Raw genomic sequence first — 24,270 nt, forward strand, 5'->3', positions numbered from 1 at the left:
GCCACCAAAAAAGGAACTGCAGTGGAACTGACTGAGTCAGAGGACGAAGACGAGGACAACCCTCAGCCAGAGCCCAGCGCGGCTGGTGCTGCAATTGAACATGATGGGAGACATAGACGGGCAGAGATAACATCACACTACTTCTGAGTGAGTAACGACACTGAGGCATTTCCAATTACATGTACAGGTGTTTATTTGGCACACCTAGAGCATTCTGAGCAATGTCCAATTGGACATGGGTTACATCACCCATCACATGCATGTGGACAGCCAGAGTCCTTCACTTCTTGCGTCCCCGTGCTGCACGTGCATGTTCCCCATCCACACTGCCTTGTGAGTTGGACCGTTCCTGTGCTGGGACAGTACGTCCACTACGCCTCCTGCACTCGGTGGGTGAGGGTGTGACGCTACCACGGCTGGAAGCCTCCTCACTGTCCCCCCCCCCTTCCATATTTGAGGCATTAGCATTCTGCATGAGCTCTAGCACTGAGGTCATGGACACCATCCCCCTGGCCACATCCATGCTGCAATGCGACATCTTCTCCTGCATGGCGATGGACCGGCGACACATCAGTGCTGTTGTACTGGCCAGCCGGTTCACCGACGAAGTATAGTCTTGGAGTCTCACTCTCAGTCGGCGCATGCCAACACGGTCCTGCTGCAGCTGGCTGCATAGGTTGTCCACCGAGGTTGCTACCCTCTCCATCCCTGCAGACATATTCTCCCCCATGGCACTGATACCCTCCTCCATCTTGTGCATATGTCTGTTAATGTCTGCCACCTCCCTGTGTAACGCCTTCATCTCCCTCCATTGCAGGCGCTGGACCTTCAGCATCTTTCCTTCCAGTCCAGCAAACACACTGCCACCCTGCTCATATTCCACTGGACTGACCGGCCTTGCCCTGCGGCGTCGTGATGAGATGTTTGCACCCTCGGATGCTGATCCAGCCCGCTCCCTGTTGGATCTCTCTACAATGGGACTTTGTTGGCGCTGGCTGCCCTCCTCCTCCGACTCCTCCATCTGCTGGAGGGTGATCACGGCATGCCTCCTGCCTGACTGTGGTTGTGGTGGTGGTGGTGATGGTGATGGTGGTGGTGTAGGTGAACGTCGCAATGGTGACTGAGTGAGAGGGGATTGCGGCCCTCCTTGGCGCTGTGGTGATGTCTGTGGTGAACGATTGGCTGGCTGCGATGGCGCAGAGCTGGTGTTCCCTGCAGCCATGCTGTCTTCATCGTGTTCACTCCCCTCTGGCCTGGCTGACCTGCCTCTGCTGCCCTCAGCTGCACTGCGAGATGACTCGCCTGAAATGACACAAATGTAAATTTTCTCAATGCTCTGTCTGCAATGCCATTGCATTAAAGTACATGCCAACAGTGCACAGTGGTTATCCTGACCTGTCCAATTATGTTACCATGCTATTGTGTTAGCTGTCCTGACAGTCCTGATCATGATTTCACACTGACTACATCACCCAGTATGCATTGCAGGTAAGCAGTAAGACATGGTGTGGAGTGGGAGCACTTTTACCACTATGGGGGTTGGGGTTTGGGAGGGGTTAGGGCAGCATGCTGGGCATGCTTCTTACCTTGTTTTCTAGCTGCTCTGGCGGAGCTGTCTGCATCTCCTATGCCACTCACACTCTCCCGCTGGATGGTGGACTCCACCATCTGTTCCAGTGGTGTTGGTACTGGGGCTCGATTTTTCCCTCCTCCAGTTTTCCCTGCCAGCCTATGTCTCTCTGCCATCCTCTGTTTTGCAGTTTTTCTGAGGTCGTACCACCTCTTTCTGATGTCCTCTATGGTGCGCAGGGTCACACCTATGGCATTGATCTTGTCCCGAATGCCACTCCATATTTGCCTCTTCTGTGCGTCTGGCACTTGGTGGGACTGGGCTCCAAACAGCTTGTGGTACACTTGGGTGACTTCCTCAATCAGGATCTCAAGCTCCTTGTCGCTGAACTTGAGTTTTCTTTTTCTATCACCTCCCTCCTTCTCCTTGTCCTGGCTTGCCATTGCAATGCTTGTTCTGTTTTTCTTCTCTTTTCTTATTCTGGTCTATGTTGCTGCTGCCTCCTCAGCTCTCCTGCCTGCCTGCCTCACAGTGAGCTCCAGGCCCTGTGCACCTGGCTGGGTGTGGCAACTTCCTGTTTGGGGAGTAAATGGGTGTATCAGGATTGGCTGATTCACCAAAACGCTGTTTTTCGAATTACCGATTCGGTATTTCCGATTTTGGGTGTGGATTCGGTAACATCGAATCGGTATTAGCCTTTCGGTATGCATTTTTATTACCGATCTGGTCACAATCGGTATTTAATACCGATTAGGAACGAATCGGTAATGTTTACCGAATATTTACCTACATCACGTTTACCTCATTCTTAATACCGATTCGGTATGAATCGGTATTACGGAGTCGGTATTTGGAATTTACCTACATATGGCCCACAGTGAGTAAACCCCTGTTCTCTGATGTTCTATGGGAACTAGTTCTATTGCCTGTTTTGGAAGCAGTGAGAGAACCTCTTGTTTTAAGAGCGTGAGGTGTTCTGTGGACATTGAACTCTGTTTGGGTGGTATACTGGGTGGGGATGCTGTAAGTTCCAGGCAGTAACCATACTGGATAATTTGTCTTACCCACTTGTCTGTTGTGATGGAATTCCAGACAGGTAGGAACTGTGAGAGTCTCCCTTCGACTGGAGTGGAATGGTCTGGAGGGAGTGGAGGGAAGTCATTGTTTATTAGTGGGGGAGGCGCAAGTGTTGCTGTTACCTCGGCCTCTTCATTTGTTGTTATTACCCCTGTATCTACCTCTAAAATATCCTCGGCTGGGGGATGTTTGGGTGGTGTTTTTGTATGAAGAGGAGGCGGTGTCTGTTGCAATGTTTTTGGATGCTCCTATATAGTAGGAGCGACGAAAGGTACCACGTGGGGATGGGGACTGTAATGCTCCCATGGATTTTGCAGTCTCCGTGTCCTTTTTCATCTTCTCTAGAGTGGTGTCTACAGCCAGTCCATAAAGTTGTTCTTGATTGAACGGCTGATTGATGATAGTTGTCTGTACCTCCTGTTTAAATCCTGAGATGCGTAACCAGGCATGTCTTCGGAGCAGCACACTAGTGTTAATGGACCTAGAGGCTGTGTCAGCTGCATCAAGGGCACATTTGATTGATGCGTTGGTTATTAATTTGCCCTCTTGAATTAAATAATTTGCCTGTGTTTTGTATTGATCAGGTAAATGTTGTAATAGGGTTTCTAGTTGGTCATAGTGAGCCCTATCATATCTAGCAAGTAATGCTTTTGTGTTGACTATGCGCCAGTGATTAGCTGTTTGGGCAGCAACTCTCTTGCCAGAGGCATCTAACAACTTAGATTCCTTATCCGGAGGTGGTGCGTCACCGGAGGTCTGAGAGTTGGCGCGTTTCATATAGTTACTTACAACTAGTGAGTCTAAAGGTACCTGCCCTTTGATGTAGGTGGGATCATCTGGGGCAGATTTATATTTTTGGGATTGAGAATTCTAGCTCTGACCAGGTCTTTAAATATGTTGGGGACATGTTTAATGACCTCTTTTAGCATTGGTTGGATTTGGACAGTCTTTTGTGACTGTTCAAAGATGTTTAGAAGGAAGTCCTCCTCTTCTAGGTCTGAATGCATGTGAACCCCATGATAGACAGCAGCTCTATTTACAAGCTGACCAAAGCCAATATTGTCATCTGGGGAGATGGCTTTGTTGGATATGTCCGGGGATCAGTGAGGTCTGGGGGATCTATTGGGTCATCGTAATCGTCCCAATTGTCCTGTGGTGTGTCGGTGTCATTATCAGGGTCAGTGAAAGGGTCATTGTTGCCCCCCCCCCCCCCTAAATTATTATCATCATCCTGTGGTGGTGGTGGTGAGTATGGTGGAAGTTCTGGAGGCTGCGGAGGAGAGACTGGCTTAGGGGGAAGAACAGGCTCAGGAGGAAGTACAGGAGAAGAGGGTCTTATAGGTGAAGTGGCAAAGTCTTTTTTCTTGACAGGCACTGCAGGAGTGTCTGGTGTGTCCAGCTTTCTCTTTTTGCGTGGAACAGTAGCTATATGTCCTGTTTTGGGGTCTATATAGAGTTTTTTCTGCTTTGGAATGACCGGATCCAGTCGAAAAAGTTCTTCCTCTACGGTAACCGCTTTCCGCGCCGACTTTTTCGGGTCTAAGTGGGGTTTGGATTTCTGCTCTGAGGCCTTAGGAGATGGTTTGGGGTCCTTTGGCTTGGCTATTGAGGCGGAAATCTTTTTTGGTTCTGAAGGCTTTGGCTTCGGATCCAATGGCTTTTCTTTCGGCATTGAGGTGTTCGGTGCCGATTTCTTTTTGGGAGTAGATTGCTCTCCCGACTTCAGTGCCGAAGGCGCCTGTGGGACACTGATACGTGGTTTGCTTGGTCCCGAGCTATCGGAATGCTTGTCCTTTATCTTCGGAGCCGAGCCAGGGGCGGGGCTTCTGAAGTTTGTTTTCGGTCGTGACTGGGGCCAGCAGGCGAAGTCTTGACCAGGGCCTTCTTTTTTTCGGTGGAGTTGGGGTAGGGGCAGTTGTACTCACTCGTTGACCAGGTGTGATGTGGTCAATTGAGTCTGGGTCGTCTACTTTGGGCACGATTTCCAGGTCCTCAGAATCCTCCTCGGGGACATCAGGCCTTCATCGAAGATGTCGTCTGGTGCTGGAGCTGCTCGCGGTGTCATTATGTGTTGTCGGGCCCGGCGATCCCGGATGGTTTTTTCTTCGATCAAAAACAGGCGCAGGCTTGGCAATTGTTCTCGTCTTGCTCGGGCGAGAGACACAGGTTACAGACCTTGTGATGGTCACTGAGTGGGAATTTCGCTCCACACTGGGGGCATTTTTTGAATGGAGTCCTTTCCATGAGCTGTAGGCCCGAATGGTGTCGATAGGCCCTGCAGCATGAGTTGACGACTGGAATCGAGTAGCTGAGATGCACGTTGAGATCACGCGATCGAAAACAATACCGTTGATTTGTAGATAGTTTGCGTGTCAAAAAGGTTTGGAAAATACGGTGCCGAACCGGAGCACAAAAGTTATATCCGAACCCAAAGGCGGAAAAAAACAATCTGAGGATGGAGTCGGTGCCCATGTGTACTATCGTCCAAGGGAGGAGTCATCTATCTCATGAATACAAAGACTCTTCCAAGACAACAACAAAGTGCAAGCATCCGAGCCCAACACCACATGGTGATCTATGAATAGTGTACAATGTGCAGCTGATATGCCTCAAACATGCCTGATTTTGAAATTCCTTTCCCAAGACAACGGGGTGCAAGGCAGCAAACAATTGTTTAGTTTTTCTAAAGGATTTCGTCCTGTCGATGTAATACATCTTTTTACATGTAAAGTGTGGCAACTGAATCTGGTTGTGGCAAAAACTGTTTGAAATCAAGAAAGGCTCTTCTAGAGTTAACGCCTGAATTTCACTTATTCTTCTAAGTGAAGTAATAGCCATTAAAAAGGCAAATTTCCATGAAAGATATTATAATTCACAAGAATTGAATGGTTTTAAAGGAGAGCCCATTAATCTTGTTAGGAGAATGTTTAATTTCCATGTTGGGGCAAGTGGAAGTCCAGGAGGAATTATCCTTTTAAGTCCCTCCATAAAGGGTTTTATAACTGGAATTGTATAACATATGTGTTGTCTATGTTAAAGATATGCTGCAATAGGCGCAATATGTAATCTTATGGAAGTGTATGGCAATCCTGCAGTTTGTAAATGCAATAGGTATAAAATAATTGTTTGTACCTTTGCATGAAGAGGGTTGAAGTCTTGTTTGTGGCAAAACATAACCAATCTTTCCCATTTTGCTGCATAACATTGCCTAGTGGTTGGTTTACGAGCCAAGAATGTTCATACATTCTTGGGGTAAATTTAAGTATCCGAATTCTAAGACTTCAGGAGCCAAATTGCAAGATTCATTTCTTTAAGATTGGTATGTCTTAGTGTTCCGTACTTCTGTGTGAGAAGGTCCAGGTTGAGGTGAAGCTTCTCGTCTGGGACTAAAAACAGTTCCAGGAGTGTTGAAAACCATGGTTGTCGGGCCCATGTTGGAGCTATTAGTATCATGGTGAGAGATGTTTGTCTGAGTTTCCTGACCAATAATGGAAGTAGTGCGAGAGGTGGAAAAGCGTATGCAAATATCCCTGACCAGTTCATTTATAGAGCATTACCTTTGGATTGATGGTGAAGATACCAGCTTGTGAAGTGTGGGCTTTTCGCTGTTTCTTTTGTTGCAAACAGGTCTATTACTGGAAATCACCACTTGTGAAAGTATGGTTGAAGAACATTGGAGTGAATCTCTAATTCCTGGCTTTGCTTTTGCTTTCTGCTTATAAAGTCCCCAATTTAATTGCTTGTCCCTGGGACATGTTCTGCTACGAGATGAATGTTGTGCATTGCCAATATCCATATATTCTGCGCCAAGTGAGATAACTGGAGAGAGTTTGTCTCTCCCCCTGTTTTTGTAAATAATACATAGTTGTCATATTGTCTGTTCGAATTAGGACAACTTTGTGTTGTAGGTGAGGTAGGAAGACTTTGATTGGTAGATGAACAGCTTGCAGCTCTAGGTGATTGATATGCAGATTTTTGTGTTTGGAATCCCATATTCCCTGAATAGTGAGGTTGTGGAGATGTGCTCCCCAACTTTTAGGGAAGCATCTGCTAGAGCTATGTGGGGAACTGGGTCCTAAAACGGCTGCCCCTTGGATGGATTCTGTGGATTCCACCATTTGAGGGTGATGTGTGCGGCTGTCTACCAACACTAGATCTTGAAGTTGACTCAGTGATTGAGTACATTGTTGAGAGAGACATTGTTTTATAGGTCTCATATTTAGTCTGGCATGTGGGACTATGTGAATACAAGATGATATCATGCCCAAAAGTCTAGGAAATGTTTTGTCAGGAATTTGTTTGAAACTGCTGAATTAATGTTACTATGTTTTGTATTCATTCTGTGTTTGGGTATGTGAACGCAAAATGTGTGTTGAGCATAGCCTCTAGGTACGACTGAGTAGCGGCTGGTAGTAGATGAGACTTTTGTAGGTTGATGGTAAACCCTAGTTGATGTAGCAAATTTAGGGTTTGTAGAGTGTTTTGGTTGCAAAGATTGAAGTTGTTTGCTTTGATTAGCTAGTCGTCTAGATATGGGATGAGATTAATATTGTCTGCACAGATGTGCTGCTACAACTGCTAGACAATTTGTGAATACTCTTGGTGCATTTGTAATCTCAAAGGGGAGAATTTTGAACTGATAAGGTTTCACTTGAAATGGAAGTCTGATGTATTTTTTGTGTGCATGATGAATTAGTATATGGAGATAGGTGTCTTTTAGATCTAAAGCCGCCAGGAAGTCCACTTTTTGTAATAATGGAATGATCTCTTGGAGAGTGACCTTATGGAAGTGTTCTGATATGATATAATTATTTAATGGTCTGAGATCGAGAATGGGCAGTAGGGATCCATCTTTTTTGGGGATAAGGAAGTATAGTGAATATATATATCAGCTGTTCCCTGATATTGCTGTGGAGCTTGTTCTTTTGCTTCCATTTGTAATAGAGCTGTTATCTGTTTTTGCAGACGGATTTGATTTGGTGTAGATAGTTTGTGTTTGCGAGGTGGGATATTTCGATGTGTTGTTATGAGTTCCAGACAATAACCATGTTGGATAATGTCCAAGACCCATTGGTCTGTTGTAATTGATTTCCAGTTGTTGAGAAATTGTTGAAGACGACCCCCAACAGGTGTTAAGTGTTCTTTGGTAATGGTAAGGAACTCATTGTTACTAGCAAAATGGGGGTGTTAACTCACACAGGAGTAACGGCGCCTGCATATAACGTAGTGTAACCAAACACATGTAAATATTACAGTGCAACAGGTGAGGGAAACCCCCTAAAACCCTCCAAGATAGGACCCAAGAGTCCGCAGTAAATAATGTCAATTTCCTGTGCACAACCTTTTGTGTAGAGTGAAAGTTCATCAAGTATAGATAATTAAACAAGTATTGTCTCTTGGCGTTTTGTCGTTAGGGTATTAACCCTCGACTTCTTCGGGGCGGGAAATAACAGAAACGGGACTCATATCATTATGAGTGTATTGCTTATAAAAGAGAGAAGTGATGAAAAAACTTCTCCTAGTCTGGAGGTGTGAAACAACACCTCTTAAGTGTGGTGACATGTTAACAAGATAAAACAAGGTAAAACAGTGATCACCTAACAGTGGGAATCTTTCAAAGTTATAAATCGTCAAATATAAAACTGCTTAGTGACTCACTCACCCCATCAGAAACATAGTATGATGTAACCATTGTGAAAAAAGAGAGGCCCAGAAGTGTGTAATTCCAAAAAGTGTGACCACGCAGAGGCATCTATGAGTTTGGACTTTTTTTCTGGAGGTGGTGCATCTCCAGTTGTTTGGGAGTTAGCTCTTTTCTGTGCGTTTGACACTACTAAAGAGTCCGGGGTTAGTCTGATGGTGCTGCCTTGTTCTTTTTGTCAAAGCGTGGAGTAATTAACTTTGCTTTGACTGGATCTTTAAAAAGTTTGTCCGAATGAGGTGCCATATATTAGAGTAATAGTAGGTATTGTGCCTCTCTCTGTGCATTAGACAAAATCTCAAATAGAAATTTCTCCTCTTTTGAGTCTTTATATAGAAGAACATGGATTGTGGCTGCACGTGCTCTTAGGTCCTGATAAGCAGAGGAATCATCAGGTGGTGATGGGCGAGTGGTCTGCTTCAGGCTCAATATCAGAACCATCCCAAGGATCCCCTGGCTGTGTATCATCTGGGATGTGCTGATCTTCCTCTACTATATATTGAGGGGATATGTTAACCGTCTCAGAGAAATGTGGTGAGTAAGGTGGTGGAGAAGGTGTTTGTGGTATTGGTGAAGTGGGAATAGAAATGTGCAATGGACAAGTTGCAGCATCATTCTCTTCTTCTTTACAGGTTGAACAGGAATTGACATTCCTGTTTAACCTGTAATGAAGAAGAGAAATGCCTCTTCAAAACGCAACTGGTTCTTAGAAGTCTGTTCTTTTGGTGGTTGTATCAATATTTTCTTAGTTCCAGGCTGAATTTGTGGTCTTTTTTTGTTTCGGATCGAGCTTTTGCTGACATTGCTTGAGAATTGACTCTGGAGAAGATTTCGGACCAAAAATGAAGAATTTTGGTGGTGGAAGCTTTATTTTCGATGAGGAAATATTCGTTTCTGAACTATGGAGTCTTTGTTTTGGTGCTGAAACCGAAGATCGATGTGTTGCTGACATGGATGGAAAGGAGGTGGATTGCCCTGCTGTTAAACGAACTTTCAGAGCCGGAGCGGAGGGCGTGGCTTTCAAGTCATGTTTACAGTGCGCGCCATGGGTTGTCTGCAGTAGCAGCCCATGAGCAGGTTGAGAAGTACTGTTGCTTCTGCGCTGGCTGAAGAATGGTCCAGTCATCCTCGGATTTGGACTCGGAATCATGTATGGAAAGTGATTTCTCCTGTGCAGGTGAAGCTTCTTCCTCCTCTTCTTGTTGACCGAACATGTCTGGGACATTGTCCAGTTGTTTGCGCTGCATTTCCTGTCGTCTCGCACGTCGGTCTTCAGTCTTTTTGGACTGAAAGTATTTGCAGGCAACATAGGTGTCTTCTCGATGCTCAGACAAGAGGCAGAAGTTACAAACGGGATGTTGGTCAAGGTGAGGGTATTTGGCGTGACACTTCGAATAGAAACGGAACGGAGTGCGTTTCATTAGCACCTCATTCTCCGAGAACATTGGAATTGGTGACATTTTGCCCGTCTGGGTGTGGCCCGCAGGCTGAAGAAGTGAACAGAAGACCGGCTACGGAAAGGGTGTATGGGACGCAATAGTATACTGATCGAAACAATACTGACGAAAGATATAAAGGGCCTGAAGGCAGCCCAAAGGAGTCTCGAAACGGAGCGTGAGATACTACATCCGAAGCCGACGGCGGAAAAAGCTGTCGATGACCATGCGTAGTATTACCAAGAGTATTACCAAGAGGAAGAGACATACAGCCTTGTGATTTGAAGAAAACGTTTTTGGAACAAATAAAACTTCCAAACCCAACACCAGATGGCTAAAGCATGTGTATCTACAGAACTAATGCCTCAAACATAATTTTCTCTTGGTCTGTTTAAAACTGAGGACAGCACATGAGGGGAAGCTAAAAACCATACTCTGGTCAGTTAAAGCATTGTCTAAACATGTTTACCTAGAGGATTACATAGGGAAAAGCGAGTGAAATCCATATTGGCGTATTATAAATGGAAGAATACGTCACCATATTACTCATAATCAGTTAAGAAGGGTTTGAGGAAAAATTGTATGTAATTACTTTTTCCCTGGTTTTCAATTTATGAATTTATGCACCCTATTTAAAGAAGCACTAGATCACTTAATATGTATTTAGCTCAATTTTCTGAAAGCAGTAAGTTGTTTCTGCCACGGTTTTAAAAGTTTTAGGTGCTTTTGTGCCGAGAGGCCAGTGGCTGTACTAAAAATGTCAAAAGTGTAATAACGACAGAGAATGACTAAATGTGTGTGTGCTTCAACATTTAAAGTACATTCTAATCCATCTTCACTTAATGTTTTTAGTTCTTTATCTGGTAGGTGTTTTCTCAACTGAAAAGATGTCCGACGGTTTCAAACCCCAGCTTTCACGTAATGCCCAAGTCACTTGGATTTACCTCATCCTCAAGGAACACAAAACCAGCTGCATCATGTACAAAGCCATCCTATCCAGTACCCCTGCTTGTCTTGCAGAAAATCTCACCATCTCTGGTACTACTCGGCACACCTGTAGCCAGGACACCATCAGACTGCAGCAGCGAACTAAGAAGGAAAGATCGGAGACAACATTCCCATATCCATCAGGACCGCCTTAACCCTGCTTCAATATAGGGAACAGTTGAATACTTAACTCTTTGAAGAACTCTACGTCACAATGCATTAAACATCCTCCTGGCTTTCCTATTAATCGTTGACTTTCTGCTTGGCTTTGGTCATGTACAGTGCACTGTTCTCTTTTGGCTTTGTTCAGGAAAGACATTTGGTTGTTTGTTGCTAGAGCCAATCGGAGCCTTAATTATTGCAGAGTGGTGAGGGGCGTAGCAGGAGAGCGTGAGCTCGGGTGAGGCGAGTCCAAGCATCATGGACCCCAGTGCTGAGTCTTTCGAACACCCGAGAAGACCGAAGTCAGGAAGCGAGGACTGGGTGGGGTGGGCTGGCCCTGTCCTGTGCCTACGCCCACACCGCACCTCGCCCTGCCCTGGTTGACGTATTCTGGTAAGTCTCACGATGAGGCGAATCAGGCATCCGTGGCAGCACTATGCCCCTTACTGTCTGGCTTATTCCTCCCCCTGACTTTACTTGAGCGAGAAAGCAAAAGACACCCAATTGATGGACGGAATACAGAACAAATCAAAACATTCATCCCCAGTCAAGAGATCTGGGTTAAATCCATCATTCTTTTGCTCACCGTGCCACCCCAGTTTAGACCTGGCCATATGCAAATCGGATCACTGAAACAATATTGAGGTCAAAAATATTGAGTTACAAAAACATCGATGTAAAAATATAGAATACCAAAATATCGACCTCCTATCTCCAAACAGGTAAGTACAAAAATATCGATTCAAAATATCGATGTAAAAAATGTAGTTAGTCAAAATATTGAATTTTTTAAAATGCTTTAAATTAATTAAAAATTAATTAAATAATAAATATAATTAACTTAAACATACTTAAACTACTTAAATAATCTTAAAATAATAATTCATTAATGTAATTTAAAGAGAAAATTTTTACAAATTAATTTAATACATATATATATATAAACATAATATTAATAAAATATTTACAATATTTTTACCGTTGGATAGCGGAAAGTGTAAAATTGACTATAACCACTCCATTAAGTGCAACAGTAGAGTAAGCGTTGGATAGCGTAGGGGTAAAAATTACTATTCCCACTCCAGAGAGTGCAATAGCATAGAAAGCGTAGGATAGCGTAGGGGTAAAAATTACTATTCCCACTCCCGAGAGTGCAACAGTAGGGTAAGTGTTGGATAGCGTAGGGGTAAAAATTACTATTCCCACTCCAAAGAGTGCAACAGTAGGGAAAGCATTGGATAGCGTGCGGGTAAAAATTACTATTCCCAATTCCAGAAAGTGCAACAGTAGGGAAAGCGTTAGATAGTGGGAGGGTTAAAATTACTATTCCCACTCCAGAGAGTGCAACAGTAGGGAAAGTGTTGGATAGTGTAGGGGTAAAAATTACTATTCCCACTCCAGAGAGTGCAACAGTATTGAAAGCGTTGGATAGCGTAGGGGTAAAAATTACTATTCCCACTCCAGAGAGTGCAACAGTAGAGAAAGTGTTGGATAGCGTAGGGGTAAAAATTACTATTCCCACTCCAGTGAGTGCAACAGTAGGTAAAGCGTTGGATAGCGTAGGGGTAAAAATTACTATTCCCACTCCAAAGAGTGCAACAGTAGGCAAAGCGTTGGATAGCGGGAGGGTTAAAATTACTATTCCCACTCCAGGGAGTGCAACAGTAGGGAAAGCGTTGGATAGCGTAGGGGTAAAAATTACTATTCCCACTCCAGAGAGTGCAACAGTATAGAAAGTGTTGGATAGCGTAGGGGTAAAAATTACTATTCCCACTCCAGAGAGTGCAACAGTATAGAAAGTGTTGGATAGCGTAGGGGTAAAAATTACTATTACCACTCCAGAGAGTGCAACAGTAGAGAAAGCGTTGGATAGCGTAGGGGTAAAAATTACTATTCCCACTCCAAAGAGTACAACAGTAGGGAAAGCATTGGATAGCGTAGGGGTAATAATTACTATTTCCACTCCAGGAAGTGCAACAGTAGGGAAAGCATTGGATAGCGGGAGGGTTAAAATTACTATTCCCACTCCAGAGAGTGCAACAGTAGGGAAAGCGTTGGATAGCGTAGCAGTAAAAAATGACTATACCCACTCCAGTGAGTGCAAAAGTAGGGAAAATGTTGGATAGCGTAGGGGTAAAAATTACTATTCCCACTCCAGAAAGTGCAACAGTAGGCAAAGCGTTGGATAGCGGGAGGGTTAAAATTACTATTCCCACTCCAGAGAGTGCAACAGTAGGGAAAGCGTTGGATAGCGTAGGAGTACAAAATTACTATTCCCACTCCAGTGAATGCAACAGTAGGGAAAATGTTGGATAGCGTAGGGGTAAAAATTACTCTTCCCACTCCAGAGAGTGCAACAGTAGGGAAAGTGTTGGATAGCGTAGGGGTAAAAATTACTATTCCCACTCCAAAGAGTGCAACAGTAGGGAAAGCATTGGTTAGCGTAGGGGTAAAACTTACTATTCCCACTCCAGAAAGTGCAACAGTAGGGAAAGCGTTGGATAGCGGGAGGGTTAAAATTACTATTCCCACTCCAGAGAGTGCAACACTAGGGAAAGTGTTGGATAGCGGAGGGGTAAAAATTACTATTCCCACTCCAAAGAGTGCAACAGTAGGGAAAGCGTTGGATAGCATAGGGGTACAAAATACTATTCCCACTCCAAAGAGTGCAACAGTAGGGAAAGCATTGGATAGCGGGAGAATTAAAATTACTATTTCCACTCCAAAGAATGCAACAGTAGGGAAGGCGTTGGATAGCGTAAGGGTAAAAATTACTATTCACACTCCAGAAAGTGCAACAGTAGAGAAAGTAAATACTTCATATATGAATAAAAATAAATTAAATAGTAATAGGAAATACAAAATAATTAACAATAATTAACAATTTTGAATAATATAATTAATCAATTGAAAAAAAAGTATTACAAATAATTACCTATTAATACAAATTATTTACCAATTAACAATTAATTAATTAACAATTAAAAATGTATTAAAAATTGCAACAAAACAAACACAATAAATAAATACCAATATTTATTTATTCACAATTAAATTACTTCCCATCTTATTCCCCTATAAACCCACAACCCACTACAGAAAATAAATTAATAACATTAATATAATTAACAATTAAACTATTAATTAAAAAATATTATCAATTATATTTCAATTAATTACCAATTAAAAATGTACATATCAATTAAGTTCCATAACATTAATTAATTAAAATAAATTATAAAATACATATACACTTTTCACACATATACTAATACTTAAAAAAATTAATAATAACTTACTTACCTCAAATTCGATATTTTTGTTGTCTATATTCTGTTATTCTATATTTTTGTTGTCTATATTCTGTCATTCTATATTTTTGTTGTCTAAATTCTGTCATTCTATATTTTTGTTGTCTATATTCTGTCCATTCGATATTTTGTCCATTCTATATTTTTTGATTCGATATTTATGCTATTCTACTCGATATTTTTGTAGTCTATATTCTGTCCATTCGATATTGTGTCCATTCTATATTTTTAACTCAATATTAATGTAACTCGATATTAAAAACTCGATATTTTGACTGTATACCATGCAAATCAGTCTTGACCCTCATGGGGACAGTCCAGCCCAAACTGCCAAGCCAGGTCCTCCTGGACCGGAAACAAGCATCCTAGGACCTGTTTCAGGGTTTCACCCATCTTCAGCCAGGATAGCTTGATTCCAGATGCACAGTGAGCCCAGGACCCAAGTCTGGGCATACCTGGCGCACTTAGGGCGAGAAAGCAAAAGACACAATTATTGGACGAAATACAGAACAAATTAAAACATTCACGCCCAGTCAAAAGATCTGGGTTAAATCCATCATTCTTTTGATCCCCATGACACCCCAGTTTAGACCTGGTCATATGCAAATCAGTCTTGACCCTGTGCCTCATGGGAACAGTCCAGCCGAAACTACTAATCCAGGTCCTCCCTGGACCGGAAACAAGCAAGACTGATTTGCATATGGTTGGGTCCAAACTGGAATGGCATGGTGAGCAAAAAAACGATGGACTTAGGCCCAGATCTTTGTACTGGGGTGAAGGTATGACATTGTTCTACATTCTGTCCATCAATTGTTCTTTTTGCATTTGTCACCCCCAGTGGGGCGGGTATGCTCAGACGTGAGTCCCGTGCTTTCCATGCCACTGGAGTTAAGCTATCCTGGCTGATGAGGGCTGAAAAGCCCGCAACCGGTCCTAGGATGCTTGTTTCCAGTCCAGGGAGGACGTGGCCTGGCAATTCGGACTGGACTGTTCCCATTGGGCACAGGGTCACGACTGATTTGCATATGGCTGGTCCAAATTGGAATAGCATGGTGAGCAAAAAAAACGATGGATTTAGGCCCAGATCTCTGTACTAGGGTGAATGTATGACATTGTTCTGCATTCTGTCCATCAATTGTTCTTTTTGCCCTGACTTTACTTAGTCAGATGCGCAGAGTGAAGTAAGGGACAGAAGGAGGGTGTGAGAGTTGTAGTGAGGATGTGTAGGGGCGGCAGCATAGACACCCAAATCAGGTCCGGACTTGGTGCAGCATGAGGCTCTGGGTGTGCCGCTCCCTGCCCCTCAGTTCTCCCAGGCAATATACGGCATCTCCTCCCTCTCATCCCTTAAAGAGGATTGTACATGCTCGTGCCCGAGTGGCCAAAGCTCCAAGGAAAGGGTGAGGCGGCGCACTTTGACTGAGAGAGTCAGCACATTCACTAGAAGGTCATGGGGGGTGACTGCAGTGGTCCCCTGGCACCTGCTAACCAGGAGTGACACAGCAAGTTAAGTGGACCAAGATGGCACCTTTGTGTGTGTATGAGGGGAGCAGCAACAAAGATGTCCGCTGCTCCTCCTAAAGGTTCGGGACAGATGGACTGACCCCAGGAGAAATAGGTGAGAACTTTGCATGGCCATTCTGCCACCTGCTAGCCCGTGGGAAAAGACCAGTACAATATACATTGGCTGGAGGAGGGATCCTTCATACCAGAGGAAATGACCATAGTGGAAGACTGCATCAAGAATGGAGGAGGAGATCCCAAGTGGGATTTCCCCTACATGCCTCATTGCCTGAGACGATGAGAATGCTATGTGAGGGAGAAACCAGTGGAGTTACCCAAAGCCAAAATGTAACCGTAACTGCAGAAGGGCACGTCAAGGACAATCTGTGGGCTCAGATGGATTGCTGTATGGAGCAGGGAAATGGATCTCATGTTTTGAGAAGAACACTGCGGGGAAAAAAGTGATAGGCGATGTCAAAAGTCTGCTAAGTAATCTTATTGGAGAGCAAACTAACAAGGTGTTTGACTGAGCTTGCATTCCAGAAATCCCGCTGACAAACACCGAGCATGACAGGACCACATTAATTTTACACAGGCACCAAAAATGGATGGCCCTGAGGGAAATGTTCCCTGGCTGCCCTGATGTAGGAGGGTTAATGGCAGAGACTATGAAACCTGGGAAAACCATATCTGATTTTCTGGATGGGATGAGGAAACAATGTGGACAATAAACAGGACAGCCATGGACTGATACTGGCCCACAAGTTGCACTCTTTTATAATATCCTCAAAATAGAGCCCTATTTCAGCTTCCTAGAGCCCGACGCCCAGGACATATTGTTTGAGGTCAAGGGCAACAAGTATTTATGTGTATTTTGTCCTTGGGACAAGTAGGCCCAATCCCCTGCAGCGCAAACCCTTTGGCTGCCAGTTTGTAGTACCACATTATGGATCAGGGGAAGGCACTGTCTGCAGTGAATGTAATATTTGTGTTAATGCTGTTCAAACTTGTATTTATGGTTCATTAATTTTAATTTTTTATAATAGGGTGAGCGCTCTTAGAAAATGTTGCACACTCTGAGTGCACTACTAACAGTGGTTCCAGTATAAAATGTGTGAAAACGTTTTCAAAGGTTAGCAATATGAGGCTATGTATAATGCTCCCAGATGCTCTCTGAGTTGATGCAAATATTTGCAAAAGCTTGAAAGCAAGATTGATGATTCTTTGCTTTCAAAATAAAATGTTCATTTATTAAATGAAAGCTGGAAATAAAACATTTAGCTAAACCACTGTAACATTTTAGGTACCTTTTCTTTGCAGCATCATTTAGTAACGTGTTGATGCATGCTAGTCTTTCCCAAAAATATTCATATTGGAAAATCAGTGTAACTAGTTTTAATAAGAACAAAATAAAACGTCATTGGCAAAGCCAGTAGGTCTGAAATTGGTGGTCAGCTTTTTAGATTTGTCAATGTGTGACTTGTTTTGGCATTGTTTTTGTAAAACCGTATTGGTGTGGGAGCTGCCGGGCCCACACCATTATAATAAACATTGGCAAAAGTAGTTTTTGGTTTTAAAAAGCATACACTGCCAAAGTAGTTACTGGCACTGAACAAAACTACTTTGTGTGCTGATAAGCTACTTGTGAAAGAGCAGAATGCTGTCACTCACAGTGAAGCAGATGATACAGAGAGAGAGAGAGAGACAGAATTTTAATAAACTCAAAAGGTCATGGTCAACGCCAGACCAAATTATGGGCCCAATTATGAAAGAAAGTCTCAAAAGTACACCCATGGTATATGTCCTTGCATTAAGTGCTGCTACACAGTTTTCATGAATACCCAAGAATTTACAGAAGCAAGATAAGAAAAAGTACTCCTAGAAAATATTTGTGATATGCATTTTAGAATGACCAAATATGCATGTGTAGGTTTGCTCATGCGAAAATATGAGTGTTTGCAAATTCACTTTCCCTCCAACCACTTTTTTCCCAACCCTGGAAGGTTTACGTCTGCCATTGACAGGAGTAAATTGCCAACATTTTTCAGTATAAGAACAAATTCGAGAGTTGTTGAAAATCCTTAAAACATGCAGGTTAGTAGGTTTGCACAGACTCAAAAGGCCATTCTAACCCTGGAACTATTGCTTACCACTACCTTCAGTCCCAGTATGTAGATCTGCGGAAACTTGGCAACATAAGGGGATTGCAAGTATTCAAACACTACTATAATATGAGCCCTAGCATAATCAGAGAGGCTATATCAGAGCTCTAATATAATGAGATTGCTACCATAATTTGTCACCACACTACATGGCTCCAAAGGGACGATTAGATTTATGACGCAACCTGCCCCATGGACAAGTAGATGTTTTATTAAGTTCCACACCGCTGGAGGGGTAACTGTCTGGAGAGGTAATGCCGTCACACAAACACAGAGCACAAATGTGCAGTAAGTCAAAACCCCTGTAGCATACCAACCATTTCACCCACATCTCAAAATTCACTGTACCAAAATTCAAAAGAAGGGCCAGTGAGACAACATTAGGAATTCAAGCCTTCACTTGCGTTCGGGAATTGAGGGCTGCTGTATGTGTTTTGTCCATCAGGTATCCTCACTAGTGTCCGCCATTGAGAACCCATGCAGGAGCCTTGGCCCCACTCTGCTGCTAATTCCCCAGGGTGAGGTTGGCTGGTCACACCCCAGGGGAGGGCAGTTTGATGAGGGGGTAGGGTGGCTCCACGACCTGTGCTTAAAAGCAGGCACCCAAGTCCTGGCAACCACAAGTCGATTGGGACGAGTTCCAATTACCAGGTCAAAAGGTCCTTATTCTCGTGCACCTAGCCCGAAACCAAGATTCCTTTGTGGCGTGTAGCGCCAACAGCACACCCAAAAACTAGCAGCACCCAGCCAAATAGAGGCCCCCTTTTGGTTCCAAAATGAAGCTATCCTCCAGTGTCAGGAGCCAGGGTTCCTGTACGCTTGGGATAGTGAAGAACCCATAGCCACCATAGCACACGCACAAGATCCGACAGGCTTCGAAATGCAATGCATGGCGCCGAGTCAGTCGGAAGGGGAGGTTTGCCAGAATAATCAGCTGTCCCAGTCCATCACCATCACCACCTTGCTCACTTTGCCACTGGATTCCAGATAGCCTGGCTGATGAGGGTTATGAACCTGAAACCGGTCCCAGGATGCTTGTTTCCGGTCCAGGGAAGACATAGCTTGGCAGTTCGGGCTGGACTGTTCCCATGAGGCACAGGGTCAAACTGATTTGCATATGGCTATGTCTGAACTGGGGTGGTGGAGTGAGCTAAAGAATTATGATGGATTCTACCAGGATCAGTTGACTGGGGGTGAGTGTTTGATTTGCTCAAATGCTCCATCCATCATCCCCTTTGGTATCGCTTTGTTCGCCCTAAGTTGGCAGGGTATGCCCAGAAGTGGGTCCCTTGCCCACTTTGCCACTGGATTCAAGATAGCCTGGCTGATGAGGGTTATGAACCCGAAACCGGTCCTAGGATGCTTGTTTCTGGTCCAGGGAAGACATGGCTTGGCAGTTCGGGCTGGACTGTTCCCATGAGGCACAGGGTCAGACTGATTTGCATATGGCTATGTCTGAACTGGGGTGGTGGAGTGAGCTAAAGAATTATGATGGATTCTACCCAGATCAGTTGACTTGGGGTGAGTGTTTGATTTGCTCAAACGCTCCGTCCGTCATCCCCTTTGGTATCGCTTTGTTCGCCCTAAGTTGGCAGGGTATGCCCACACGTGGGTCCCTTGCTCACTTTGCCACTGGATTCAAAATAGCCTGGCTGATGAGGGTTATGAACCCGAAACCGGTCCTAGGATGCTTGTTTCCGGTCCAGGGGGGATCATGGCTTGGCAGTTCGGGCTGGACTGTTCCCATGAGGCACAGGGTCAGACTGATTTGCATATGGTTATGTCTGAACTGGGGTGGTGGAGTGAGCTAAATAATTATGATGGATTATACCTAGATCAGTTGACTGGGGGTGAGTGTTTGATTTGCTCAAACGCTCCGTCCATCATCCCCTTTCGTATCGCATCACCTTTGGTATCGCATCACCATCATTATGCGTATTTCGATGAGTTCTCGGACTCTACATGCACTGATGTTTTTCTTCGTTACCCTCAATGGTTCCAAAAATCCAAAGTCAGTCACGCCCCTCCAAAATAACAAGAGGCGAATTCCAGTGAGTTCTTGGACTTAGAATCGGATTCTACACGCAGCAATGTGTTTCCTTCAATGTTTCCTTTAATCCAAAGTCTGTTCACCGGGTCATGCTCGACTAAATAACAAGAGAATGCTGCTGCTAGGAAGTCCCTAGTCACAATTAGGAACTGCAGGTACAAATACCCTGGAAAAGACATGGTCCAAGGGAGACGGGATGCCTGCCAGAAGGGAGTCCGCAAAGTCCATCTCAGCTTCGAAGTGAGAACAGAATGCAGAATGTGCTCACGCCCGTATCAGGCCTAGCAATCAGCCAACACACAAGGCTTTTTATAAATCAGCTGAAGACAGCAGTAAGCCCAACCTCGGACACCGCAAAACTACATGAACAGGGGCACATTGGGGTCACAGAACAGCTTTCCGACCCCCTCTGTTTCCTGATAAATGAGTTAGCAGATAACTTGAGATCTAGGGAAGTGCCCAAAGACCAAAAAATAAGTTCAAAGCTAGCCCAAAAAAAGTCTCTAGAAAAAAGGCATAGTCAAGACACCTGGTGCCACAAGGGAGGGTCATGTTGCACAACGCAGGCCAGGCACTAGTGGGGTGCGCACGTGGCCTCGGGGCACATTGCAACCACCAACAGCCCTCTGTTTACACATCGTTCCATGCACATGTATGTCATAAGATACTGCCCGCACCAATAGCACCCCCATGCACATGCTAGGAGAGACGGTTTTGGAGGTCTGGCGGCACCAATAGAACATGAGCTAAAAGCTGATACTATCCTAATGTTCACAAGATCACCACATAAATATCCTTTACCAGTCTAACACCCAGTCAGGTATGGAAAGGGTGGAGGCCTGAAAACTCAAAAGAGGTTAATGTGTTCTGTAAACAATACCCACTTTTTATCCTGAACCATCAAAAAATTGGTACTCCGACAGAGGCCACCTTCCGGTACCTCACTAAAATTGCATGTAGTGTGGAGAACACACCCCTAAATAAAAGCACAGGAACCGTAAAGAAAATGATTGACGCGGGCACATGCAATAATGCACTGTTTTCCGAATTGACAAATTAACCAAGCTCTTATCCAACAGGTCTGCAATCGAATCTCGAAGTCCACCACCTTTTCAGTGGCCATACCAACACCGCAACAGTATCTAAAGTGTGCAAACTACACCGTGGAATCTTTGTCTTGAACTGTTAAACTGTTAAACTAAGAAACCCCAATCACCATAGGACTACAAACATGTCCCTTGGATTCATCCCACGACCTTCAATGTTCATTAAGTTATGTACTGTTGCACTTCTATGTACCCTCTGTTTGCTGTGGGTGCTGCTGCATCAATTACTTGCCAAAGAACTGCCTAGTTAAATGGAGTCCACACAAAAACTATCACAGCACTTGCCTAACCATCTCTCCAATATAACTTCGAATTACACAAAAATCAACTATAGCATTCCAAATGCACTACACAGCATCCTCTTACAGAAACACACGACCGATATTCTGGATTGAGCTCCAAGACATCATCCAGGGCATGTTACGTCTGTTTGTTGATACTGCATGCAGTAGACGCCGGCAGACTTAAAATCAAAATGCCTTTTCCACCTATACCCATGTAGGATTACGGCCAAAATACAACCCAATAAGATACAACCCAACAGAGTAGTAATGAATCTGACCAGATATGAGAACACTCCCACAGCTCTATATTTTTTCACCGAGCCTAGCGACATTCAAACTGAGCTAGATAGGATGCACAGGAGGAGCACCATAGGGGAGGATGCTGTTTGACCACAAGAACTCTTCATACAAAAACAAGGGGAGAGGGTCAGCTACTCATCTACCCCAAACCCCCTTATTCAACATACTCACACATTTTGATTAACTTTTATGTTGTTTGTCTTCCCGCCCCTATGCTTCATCCTGTGCGTGGCTACGCCAGGGTGTACTGTAAGCAGACCTGATGATGAAGCATGTCACACACATTCGTGTGTGAGTGAGGGCAGTTTTCATTAATAAAATCTGTGCCACTGCACGTGTATCATTTCAGTTTTCCTCTCTACCCATCTTGGTGTGAGTATGACCACAAGACTTTCCATAGAAGAGATTCTTGGAATTAGCAAAACAAGTGCACAAACATGTCTGCCCCTGATTCCATCTGTGGTCCCAGGGTGGCACTAAGTGTATCTGAGGCAGTCTTATTTTATAACAAATGGACCCCAGACATAGAGTTTCAGTGTAGGGCTGTCCATCTCGATGATATGAAGGGAAATAGGTCTCGTAAGGGAGGGTTGAACAACAGCATACATAGTCCATGTCAGGAAATTTGAGATACAGAGGTGGGTGGATACAATTGGCTAGAAGGGACGGGGCAACCCCTAGGTGTACGGAAACCTACACTGTATTCTTTGTGTTTAAAGAGGTTAAGGAACAATTCCAGTGGGCATGAATAAAACCTGTGACACGATGCTGCACATTCCAGATATGCACTGGGGCACCTCCACACTGAAGGATACCTACTGGCAGTGTGGCTAGTTTGCCTACACTCAGCTCTTCCCCAGATGGCATGGCATTTGCTCCCTCATGACAATACACACCCCAACCTTGGTCATTCCCGGAGAACTGTCAGATTTGTACCAACACTTGCTAAGAAAGAAGACGATTCCGTTGTATCAGGCTCATGAAAAAAGAACTGCTGATTATTTTGGCTGGGCTCAGTACAAGGACATTCCAGAAGAATTCAGACTGTTCTCTGATGCACAATTATCAGCAGGAGGGTCCATACCCAGGGGCTGCTCCTCCGCTAAGGCGAAGGAGCCTTGCCCACTGCTCTCAGAGCAGTGGTAGATAGAAAATAACATGATAATAACAATGTTATTATCATTTTATTTTTCGTAGCTACAAGGATAGGTTTGGGCGGGGCAGGGCTGGTGTCACAGGGAGAAGTGTTTTTTGCACAGTAAGTGCGCATGGCGGTTTGGCCAGCTGTTTTGGGTCGACCAGTCATGCACACTTACCATGTTATCTACCCAGCTATATTGCACAGCCTGGGTGGAGAACACGCACAGGCTCCCAGTTACTGTCTGAGTGCCGAACCATGGCACTCAGACCAATCACCACGCTGCTGTCATGCTGGTGACATCGTCATAATTGGCTTAGTGGAGTCTGTGTGCTTCCTGCTTCTGGGACGCAGAGTCTGGATGAGTATTCTGTTTATTTATGTTTATTTACTGCCTATGCTGTATATTTGTTGACTGATGTCAATGAAACCTGTGTTTGTTTTTGCATAGTGCATGTGTTGACAGCACATTCAGGAACACGTGCACATATGCAAAGTACCGACATCTTAAACAATCCTCATGGGTTTACTACTGGAAAGTGCTAATGGCCAACTGCAAGAACATGCCTATGCAATCAGACTGTGCATGTGTCTTGCTCGCAGCAGGGTATTTAACTTGTGCTGCACCGAGGCTCTGCGCTTAGCCTCGTTTGATTTACGGGGCACTCACTCACTTGTCTCCAAGTCTTCAATGCTACGATTCTCTTTCTTTGGCGGTTTCTTGCATTCCTGGATTCCGGTCTTCTCTTTCGTCTTCTCCGCAACGTCAGCTACCGCCGGACCTGTAATAGAAGCTCAGTAGAATTAAAACTGACATCTTGAACCTGCAAATTCAGGACGGTGAGTGTAAAAATTCAGGACAAAGGGACTAAATTCAGGTCAATAATTCAGGACAAAAGGTCAAAATTCAGGACAAAACTTCGGGACAAAAGGTACGTTTTACAGACACGTCAGAGGTGGTCGCGCAATAGTATTTAAGTAAGTACATAAACAACCACCTAAGTACAAGTCAAATAAGTTTATATTAGGCTAAGACAATCATGCACTTCATGGTTTTTCAGTATGGCCGCAGCTTGCTACCTTAGACGATTCAAAATTTGCATCTCGCTCCAGCAGGTACATTAGTCATCAGACAATGGTGAACCACACCTGAATATACGTGAGGCCGCTTTTATTGCTGATTGAAAACTACTGGATATACAAGGAACTTTGCAGTGCCAGCCCCCAGTGACAAAACAACCACCCCCCCCCTTTCCAGCCTCCCAGAGAAACACCCGAAGCCCGGTCCCTTAGACCATCTCTCATGTGTATTTGATTTCTTTTATAGTTTTACTCATCCCAAGTATGTAGGGCAGGGTGTCGGAGTGTGTTACATCACACACACATTACATAGAGACAATGACTCACATTAACGTGAAAGTCAATGTATAGGAAATGTTACTTACAATAATGGGTGCTACAAGGGGTAATCATTCTTTCATCC

The 24,270-nt window shown here is 44.2% G+C and overlaps 1 protein-coding gene across 4 annotated transcripts in view; it reads right to left on the reverse strand.

The window, feature by feature from the left end:
* Positions 1-24,270, reverse strand: part of LOC147706778 (uncharacterized) — a 475,050-nt gene that overhangs the window by 120,708 nt on the left and 330,072 nt on the right. For 3 of the 4 annotated variants that reach the window (XM_086925909.1, XM_086925907.1, XM_086925908.1), the window contains exon 6: positions 23,462-23,569. The exons of the other annotated variant lie outside the window; for it this stretch is intronic. In XM_086925909.1, the coding sequence (XP_086782035.1) occupies positions 23,462-23,569 (108 nt within the window). The remainder of the gene's footprint in view (positions 1-23,461; positions 23,570-24,270) is intronic. 4 annotated transcript variants of the gene reach the window in all.

Source organism: Lissotriton vulgaris, chromosome 6 (assembly GCF_964263255.1).
Source record: "Lissotriton vulgaris chromosome 6, aLisVul1.2, whole genome shotgun sequence".
NCBI classification, from domain to species: domain Eukaryota; kingdom Metazoa; phylum Chordata; class Amphibia; order Caudata; family Salamandridae; genus Lissotriton; species Lissotriton vulgaris.